Genomic DNA, 10,000 nt, shown 5'->3' with positions numbered 1-10,000 from the left:
TAAAAAACTAAATGACGATGTTAAAAACATTGGTATCTCAATTGATAAAAAAATCATATAAAGAAATAATTAAATCAGCTTTTTACCATCTTGAAAAACAAATCGCCAAATTTAGAGGCTTTACGTCAAAATATGATTGTAACAAAGAAATTCATGCTTTTATTTTGTAGTGACCACACACACACACATATGTAACGTGGACCCTCGCGGAGAAAGTTAAACCTTTTAAAAAAGTAGACACATTTAAAAAGTAGTCCGAACATGTGCTAGAAACAAGGAACCATGTGAGCTCACAGTCAGGTTTGAATGTCACATTATTTAAACATATTTGTTTTTTTTTGCTTTTCTAAATACATGATGAGCCAATACTCGACGGAGGTAATGGAGTTAGGCCACCTCCAGTCACGTTCACGTTGGTGGACCTTCTCTCTCCAGACGCCTCAGCTGCAGCGCCGCGTCGGCACCTCTTTGTTCTCGTGGAGTTACGGCCGAGTCGTGTGGCGAGTCGGCCTCGCCGGCTGGAGAGCTGATGAGAGTCCTGATGCCCCCCCCCCCCCCGATGAGGGAGGAGCCGAGATGCTGAGCCGTGAAGGAGAAGGCCACGCGGCGTCCTGAATAACTCAGAACAGAAGAAGAAACAGCGGGATGGAGAAGATGGAGAGTTGGGAGGAAAAGGAAACCAGTCTCCTCCTCCTCCTCCTCTTCCTCCTCGCCTTCCTCCTCTTCCCGCTCAGCGGTTTGTTTTGTGTTACTTTCAGGGGACAAACATGTGTCTCCAAGTGTGTTTAGAACAATAGAAGAAGAGAAGTGGGCCACATGAGTGCCCTCCAGATGAACAGCTATGGGGGGGAACGACCCAGAACACCACATGTTCTGGAGACCTCTGAGTGCGTCTGCGTGGCATTGAGAGACAACAACATGAGTTGATAAACAACAACATGAGTTGATAAACAACAACATGAGCACAATCACACGTTGTCTTAATTGGCGTTCTGGCGACGGTTCTGAGGCCCGTCCAGAGGATCCGCTCACAAACGTGTTCTCCAGAGATGTGGCTTCGAGCCCCCCCCCCCCCCCCAGACTAGACGCATTCCTACCAATCGATGCAGAAACATCGATGTCATGAAGAAGAGATCAGAGACTTGTGGGATCAGAGGGATTCAAGTTCTGCAGGAGAGTCACACGACTCAGGACATGACTTCACGTGTTTCCTGAACGTTTTCTGGTTGTACGCCGAAAATAAGAAAAGAGATTTTAAAGTTGTGTCTGACTGTTAAAAACAGGTCAGTGAACGCCTCACGATGAGGTCAGGAGGGGGGGTTGTCTCTGCACTATGACTCCCATCACTCAGTCCTCCTGCAGATCCTCCCGGTCCACATGGGCAAACCGCCTCGTCACGGCTGGTGACCACGGCGATGAGCACGGGGTCGCCATGCCAACACACATCCCCGTCAAAGCCTCCCTTCAGAGCACAGAGGACACGCCTCCTCCCGGGCGCTCACCTGGCCGGCGAAGGAGACCCCGCCCCTAGATGCACACGTGACACCGATTGAGTCGTCCACCTGAGCACACATTGGGAGCCCCCCCCCCTGGATCCAGCCGGTCGGGGCTATGCGGTTACACGGGGGGGGGGGGGGAAGCGGTGCCCCGGGGGACTGTGGGTAATTAATGACAGAGCAAAGGAGTGGCAGGAGTCTCTGTCTCCGATTGACCCGGTTTGACCCTCTACGCTCTCGTTGCCGCGGCGATGGGTCCGCCTCGTTTCCCTTCGGGTGACTCGGGGGAGGAGCCCCGGGGCGCCGCGATGGTCCGGGTGGGCATGAGCGAGCGGGGGGGCTGGGGGGCTCAGATGGGTACAATTACACGGCGGAGCAAAGAGGAGGCCTTGTCCCACCTTTGCTCCACGACCTGAGGGGGACGGGGGGGGGGACCCCCTCCTGTTCATCTCCATTTACAGGATGCAGTCTCTGGTTGGACTCGGCAGCAGGGGGCACTCCTGATCTACCGGGTCCCAAAGGGGCCGAGCAAGTTCTGAGAGATGACCCAACAGAACCAACCGTGAAGACGCAAGAAGACGAGGACACCGCCAGACACCGCCAAGAAACGCCAGTAAGCGCCAAAGAAACGCCCCAAAATAATAAAAAATTCAAGAAACGGCAACAAACGGCAAATTAAAGCTAAGAAACTACAAGACACGTAAAAAAATCTGCTGCAAAAAAACGTCAAGAAACGCCCCAAAGTGTCAATAAACGGCAAAAAAATAAAAAAAGGTCAATAAACTCAAATACCTCAAACAAGTTGTAAAGAATCCTCAGGACGAGAGGTGGAATGACCCGTAACTAATGTCTCACATTCATGAACGACTTTATTCCCGTGATGAAAGAGGAAACGAGTGGCGTCTAACGATAAAGAAACAAAAGGTTAAACTCCTTGATAAAGACTTTCCTGCAGGAACATTTCCCGCTGCGCGACCCAGAGCTCTGCAGCGCCGCCAGAGGCCCGACCCGGTGTCCAGAACACGGGCCGAGCCCCCTCTGGCTCTCGGGGTCTCCAGACGACCCCGGAGGGTCCTGGAATGTGACACAAAGAGCCCGGCGGCCCCAGGTGGAGCTCTGGGGACAGAGGCTCTGTCTGTCGGGGACAGGAAGTGGAGACGGGGTCACCGGAGTGAAGCGCCTTAAAGGGACACACACACGGCCGCCGCACATCGGGCTGCAGGCGGGGAACAGAGGGAACGACGCAGAGAGAGAGAGAGAGAGAGAGAGAGAGAGAGAGAGAGAGAACGGTATTAAGTGGGGACACTGGGACATTGTTGCCCCCCCCCCCCCCCGTCAGCTGTTTTTTACTGCAGCCTCTGTTGGTAACAACACAATGAATGCTGAGCTTTGTGTTTTTGTGTGTTTTTTTCCTGTGGTGTCTTTCTGAGAGTCAGCTCACCACAGACCTGGTTCACCAGGAGGGGAGAGCTCGCTTACCACACACTGGAGCAATGACTTCTATACAACCAGAGGAGTCGCCCCCTGGTGGTCAGTGGAGAGAATGCAGCTTTAACACATGAAGCACATACTTCTATACAACCAGAGGAGTCGCCCCCTGGTGGTCAGGAGATATAATGCAGCTTACATGAAGCAGAGACTTCTATACAACCAGAGACTGGAGGTTGCCTCCAGGCCACATGAAGCCTCACAGTGAGACACCAGAGGAGGAAGAGGAGCGCGTTAGAGGAGGAGGAAACGTCCGGCGCAGTAAACGCTGAAGAGTCCACCGTCCTCGCTCGGCTTCTCATTAGCGCCGGTTCCTCGAGCGTCTCGGCAAAAAAAAACGGCAAGGAACGCCAAAAAACGTCAAATGAAAGCTAAGAAACTACAAAAACGTAAAGAAACGACCAAAAAAAAGACAAAAAGACAAAAAACGCAAAGAAAGCGTCGGCTCAGCCAAGACGTCGGTTCAGGGAGAAGAGATGCTCAGTGGAAACTTTAGATTCGCAGCGCATGCAAATGACCACGAGGCCGAGAGGGGGCGGCGGCTTAATGGGAGGCGACGTGATTGGGGGGGGGGGGGGACCAACGATAACAGGAAGGGAGGCGGTGAACTGGCCCTCTGGCCCTCTGGCCCCTCAGCCCATCACCTCTCTGTAAACAGGCCTCAGACTATTAAACAGATAGTACATTAGAGCGGGGCAGTGTAAACACAGCCGTCTGGGGGGGGGAGAGTAATCCTCTTCCAACTAAACACAGGAAGGAGGGGATAGGTAAAGAACTCGCTCCGGAGGCGCCGGAAGACGTTCAAGAGAGCGGTCGACGTGGAGCAGGAGGAGCAGGAGGAGGAGCAGGAAACAGGAAGTGGAGTTTCAGGGGTCATTGAAAGAAGATGGTGGCAGCCGGCGTGGGCTTTGGGTCCGCCTCCTTGTATGTTGGCTCCGTGGTGAAGGCGTGTTCACCTCGTCACGTGTCCGTTGGTGTTCAGTGGGAGACTTTGAGAAGCTCCTTGTTGTTGTTGTTGTTGTTGTCGGCGCCATCGATCGGCCGCCGTCGGCTCGTCGAGGTGACGGCGGTCCGACTCCATCGGCTCCCCGTCGTCTTGGAGCCAGATGCTCGCGGTGAAAAGAAACCGCAGCGCTCGGAGTATGCAGCAAACACAAAGAGCTTTTCTTCATTGTTCTGAGGGGGTGGGGGGGGGGGGGCATCGATTGATACCAAAAGGGCCCCAGAGAACGGAGCCGATCCCGGACCTCCTGCGGCTCCTTCGGTGCGTTGCTGCAGGATTGAGGTACACTGGGTCTGTGTGTGTGTGTGTGTGTGCGTGTGCGTGTGCGTGTGTGCATGTGCGTCTGTGTGTGTGTGTGTGCGTGTGTGTGCGTCTGTGTGTGCGTCTGTGTGTGCGTGTGCGTGTGCGTGCGTGTGTGTGGTACTGACAGTGGACTGATGGGGAGACGGTCAGTCGGCTTTTAAACAGTGGGGGGGGGGGGGGGGACATCTCAGGGCCCCGGAGTCATTCTCACCCCTTTTGTTACAATCTACCCCCCCCCCCCCCCCACAAACACACACACACCACCACCATTAGAGATGGAGCGTGAGGGGAATGTGTGGGATGGGGGAGGGGCCTCGGCCCCTGGGGGCCGCTCCCCGGCTTAGGGACCGTCGTGTCTGCAGCTCAGGTGAGACGAAAGTTGCTTCGGACAAATATCAACATTTTTGCTTCTGTCGCCATGAGAAGTGATACGATCCAGATACACACACACACACCCACACACACCTACACACACACCTACACACACACACACACACACACACACACTCCGGTGATGTTCTGGGAAGCGGTGAAAGGCTGCGTCTGTTGGAGCCGCCCGGCGGCACATTCTGCAGCCTGCGGGCTGGAGCCGGACCAAGGAGGCTCAATACCGGCCTTTCAGAACCCCCCCCCCCCCCCCCAAAGACCAGCGACATGGGGGGGGGCAGGTATCTGGAAATCTCACACGAGTTCCAAATGCCTCACCGAGGAAGTCAAGATAATAATTGACACTAGATTGTGTCCCCCAACAACCCATCCAGGCCCGGTCCGGTCCATCCAGGTCCGGTCCGGTCCATCCAGGTCCCGGTCCAGGCCCGGTCCATCCAGGTCCGGTCCATCCAGGTCCCGGTCCAGGCCCGGTCCGGTCCATCCAGGTCCCGGTCCCAGTCCATCCAGGTCCTCTCAAACCCGTTAATCAATCATCTAAATATCTTCGGCTCAACGCAATACTCCCGCAGGCCAGAGGGGGCGCCAGAGCTCCGGGGAACCGAGCGGACCGTCGAGAGGAACTCCTTTCTGCCAATATTTAATAAAGCCTCAGACACAATCTAACCAACAGGGGCCGGTCCTTTCCACGAGGCCCCGCCCCCCTCCTACAGCCCCGCCCCCCTCCTCCAGCCCCCAGAGGGCGTCTCAAAACCCTCCATCTTTACGTAAAGTAATTAACTTCTCTCCATCCGCGTTGAGCCAAAGCAACAACACAGAGAGAGAACTCACATGGAAATGAAACAAACAGAAGGGTGAGTGTGTGTGTGTGAGTGTGTGAGTGTGTGTGAGTGTGTGTGTGAGAGTGTGTGAGTGTGTGTGTGTGAGTGTGTGTGAGTGTGAGTATGTGTGTGTGTGTGTGTGTGGGTGAGAGTGTGAGTGTGTGAGTGTGTGTGTGAGTGTGTGTGAGTGTGTGTGAGTGTGTGTGTGAGTGTGTGTGAGTGTGTGTGTGTGTGTGGGGGGGAACTCATTTCCCTTAAGACCTCAATAAACTCAAAACCGTTTTGATTGCAAACATCGACTCTCACGTCACGCTCAAAGCTCCTGAGAGAGCGGAAAAGAAGAAGAAGATCTTTCTATATATATTTATATAAATACAAATATATATATATATAAACGCTGCGAGCTGCCTCCACTGTTCTTCCCTGATTTTGTTTTAATAAGTTCCTAAATCAATAACTTCTGTTCGGGAAGACAACGCAATGAGAATAGCGGAAAGGTAAAGGAGGAGGAGGAAGAGTGATCCGTGGTGACGCTCTCCATCGGCCCTGACCTCTGACCTTTCCACACTCAGGCACACGTGTTCATCCGCCCCCGTAAAGTAGACCCGCTCCAGCAACACAATGGAAACCTGCCGCCGTGTTTACTGGATCCCAATGTTCCCTCAAACCCAACTGACCTGTTTATGACTGACTGACACACACACACACACACACACACACACACACACACACAAGCCCCCACTTACCTGCGGCGCCTTCAGGAATCTAATATTTGCCCGTAGGTAAAGTCAGAATTACAGTTAAGTGCGTTACAGATTGCTAGTCAATGTGCTGCCTTCCTTCTTAAAGGGCCAGCGTAGAATTATTATTGGTAATCAATCAGCAGAAATGGAGTATAAAGGTCATCATTGTGTTTTCTTTGGTGGTTAATAACATGAACATCGTGCTTAAAATGAGCCCTTCATGGCCGCCATGTTTTCTACAAACCCAATGTTTGTAGAAACCCACGGTCATCGAACGCACCATGTGTGACGGAGGCTGATACTTCATGTTCCTCTGCCGTCACCAGATCCGTCGAGCGCTGTGGCTCCTGGCTCTTCTCGGCCGGCGAGGAAGCCGTGACGGAATCACCCGAGTCCAAAAAGTTGCGTGAGACTTGAGCAGAACTTCAGAGAGGAGGGCCTCGCTCTCGGGTTCACGGCAAGACAGAACCACGTCTGGTCCTGATTGGGCCGTTTATTATAGACGTATCACAGGGGAGCAAAATGTGACAGGAGGCCCAAAAGGAACGAGCCTGTTATCTGATCCGCATTCCTTAAAGTAACACCATGAAACAGAGGATGGCTCGCGTCCCTTTAAAAGGCTTGTGACCCCCGTGACCCCCGTGTGGATGAGTACGGACCTGCAGCAGCAGCCTCTCGAAGGCCAGGCAGGCGTCCAGGCGGGGCAGGCCCGGGTGGCGGAGGGTCTGGGCCGTGGCCAGAACCAGCTGCAGCACCCCGCAGTGACTCTCTAGCGCCCCCTGGCTGCTGCGGAACAACTGCACGTAGGAGCACAGCTGCTCAGGGGTCACCCGGCCTGGGAGGAGACGACACCGGGGTTATATACCAGTTACAGACGAGCACTCACATCCAGGACTCACATTTATATATTTATATATATAAATAAACAAATGAATACTTATATAAAAAAATATAAATCTGAATAAATCTAAATAAATATATACATATATAAATATGTAGAAATATAATTAAATATATTTATTTTAATAATAAATAATATTTATAAATAAATATATATAAAAATTAAACAATTAAAAAGATAGAAACAAATCCAAACATAAAAATAGGAATATATCAATATAAATATTTAAATAAAAATATTTAAATATAAATATATATGTAAATATTAGGGGTGGGCACGTTAACGCGTTAATCTTGCGTTAACGCATCAATTAATTAACGCCGACAATTATTTTATAGCGCGTTAACGCAGGTTTTATTATTTATTTTATTATTGTAAAAGTGTGTTGCTCACAGGCTTTTATTTTGTAAAAGTCTGCTACTGATTGCTGCGGAACCGGAAAAGAAAGTCATTCGCGGTTTAACAAACATGGAGAAGAGTACGGAGATTTTAAATGGCCATTTTCAATTTAAAGTTCTTAAAGACGGCGGAGTCGACAGAAACAAAGTCATATGTAACACTGCCAAGATGAATTGTCTTATCACCGGAGTACTTCCAGTCTTAAATATCATTTAAATGCTAAACACACCGTTGATGCCAGCAAATCATACAACAAACACACAGTGGAGCGAGGCTTCGGCAGACGAGCTGCAGGGAGGAGATCAACCAAGAGAAGAGAACCAACGCCACAGCGAAGTGGAGAGCTACTGCAGGCCGGTTAGTTAGGGTGACCAGACGTCCTCTTTCCCCGGACACGTCCTGCTTTTGAGACCTAAAAAATGCGTCCGGCAGGGATTCCAAAAACGTCGGGATTTTGCTTCGTCGGATATTTGTGTTTCTCTGGGTTTTCATAAACTAGTATTTACCCCTTACAAGTTTTGGAAATGGTATCACCCTTACGTTCCACCTTCTTGCGTGAGCTGCCAGAATAGAGAGCAGTCATTGGTCGACCGATCTCAGGGTTGCCAGATACGATAATTATCCTCCAAATACAACCATGTTGAGCCTTTGGTACGATACTTCACCATCTCCAACCTGGCAACACGGAGCACCTCGCCGCCTCCACTAGTTCATTGTTGTTTGTGCTGTAAACTCCTCCCAGCGCCGCGCTCCCATAGCGCACTATGCGCCAGCGGAGGGCACCACGTCCTGAGGGGGCTCCACAAAATAGGCAACTAAAAAATCCTCATAGTTATAATAATTATAATGCCGATATTATTTCAGTCTAGAAATATTAGGCACCTTTTAGGCACGAATATCACAAAACAGGCAGAACAAGAGAGATGTTTAATCTCAGCAACATTTAAAATAGAAGTGCGCTATACACTACTTTTGAATTAATTATTGGATTTTGCGTATACAAATGCGATTAATCGTGATTAATCAGGGAAATCATGCGATTAATCGCGATTAAAAATGTTAATCGTTGCCCAGCCCTAGTAAATATATAAATAAATATATATAAATAAATATATCAATATACAGGACTGTCTCAGAAAATTAGAATATTGTGATGAAGTTCTTTATTTTCTGTAATGCAATTAAAAAAACAAAAATGTCATGCATTCTGGATTCATTACAAATCAACTGAAATATTGCAAGCCTTTTATTCTGATTTATTGCTGATTATGGCTTACAGCTTAAGAAAACTCAAATATCCTATCTCTAAATATTAGAATATCATGAAAAAGTATACTAGTAGGGTATTAAACAAATCACTTGAATTGTCTAATTAACTCGAAACACCTGCAAGGGTTTCCTGAGCCTTGACAAACACTCAGCTGTTATAAATCTTTTTTTTTACTTGGTCTGAGGAAATATTAAAATTTTATGAGATAGGATTTTAGAGTTTTCTTAAGCTGTAAGCCATAATCAGCAATATTAAAAGAATAAAAGGCTTGCAATATTTCAGTTGATTTGTAATGAATCCAGAATGCATGACATTTTTGTTTTTTAAATTGCATTACAGAAAATAAAGAACTTTATCACAATATTCTAATTTTCTGAGACAGTCCTGTATATACACATATAATCCGTATATAAACTGTACTCTGTTGGCCATCTGGTACAAACAGATAAAGCCTCACATTGGGACACGGATCTGTTCCTGCTGATGGGAAACAGAGTAAATACACAACGGCCTGAGATACACTCGGATTAGAGCAGAGGGGAACGACTGAGACCAGGACAGACCATAATATTATCTTAATGAGCATGAATTCCAACGGCTGTGAGAAGGCGTTTGTGTGTGTGTGTGTGTGTGTGTGTGTGTGTGACAGGAAGTATAATATCAGCCCAGTATCGCAGTTTGTGAAATGTTCTCTAAATCCAATGCAGCTTTAACACATGAAGTAGAGACTTCTATACAACCAGAGGAGCCCCCTGGTGGTCAGGAGAGAGAATGCAGCTTTAACACATGAAGCATAGACTTCTATACAACCAGAGGAGTCGCCCCCTGGTGGTCAGGAGAGAGAACGCAGCTTTAACACATGAAGCATAGACTTCTATACAACCAGAGGAGTCGCCCCCTGGTGGTCAGGAGAGAGAACGCAGCTTTAACACATGAAGCATAGACTTCTATACAACCAGAGGAGTCGCCCCCTGGTGGTCAGGAGAGAGAATGCAGCTTTAACACATGAAGCATAGACTTCTATGCAACCAGAGGAGTCGCCCCCTGGTGGCCAGGAGAGAGAACGCAGCTTTAACACATGAAGCATAGACTTCTATACAACCAGAGGAGTCGCCCCCTGGTGGCCAGGAGAGAGAATGCAGCTTTAACACATGAAGCATAGACTTCTATACAACCAGAGGAGTGCTAC

General features: G+C 49.2%; 1 protein-coding gene across 1 annotated transcript in view; it reads right to left on the bottom strand.

Moving 5' to 3' along the window:
- scfd2 (sec1 family domain containing 2) overlaps positions 1-10,000 on the bottom strand; it is a 74,963-nt gene that overhangs the window by 52,056 nt on the left and 12,907 nt on the right. Inside the window, exon 4 of the mRNA XM_056415621.1 lies at positions 6,901-7,076. Within this exon, the coding sequence (XP_056271596.1) occupies positions 6,901-7,076 (176 nt within the window). The remainder of the gene's footprint in view (positions 1-6,900; positions 7,077-10,000) is intronic.

This window comes from Pseudoliparis swirei, chromosome 5 (genome assembly GCF_029220125.1).
Source record: "Pseudoliparis swirei isolate HS2019 ecotype Mariana Trench chromosome 5, NWPU_hadal_v1, whole genome shotgun sequence".
In the NCBI taxonomy this organism is placed as follows: Eukaryota; Metazoa; Chordata; class Actinopteri; order Perciformes; family Liparidae; genus Pseudoliparis; species Pseudoliparis swirei.
The sequence above is the reverse complement of the archived record's forward strand: the minus strand, read 5'-3'. Positions and strand labels throughout refer to the sequence as shown.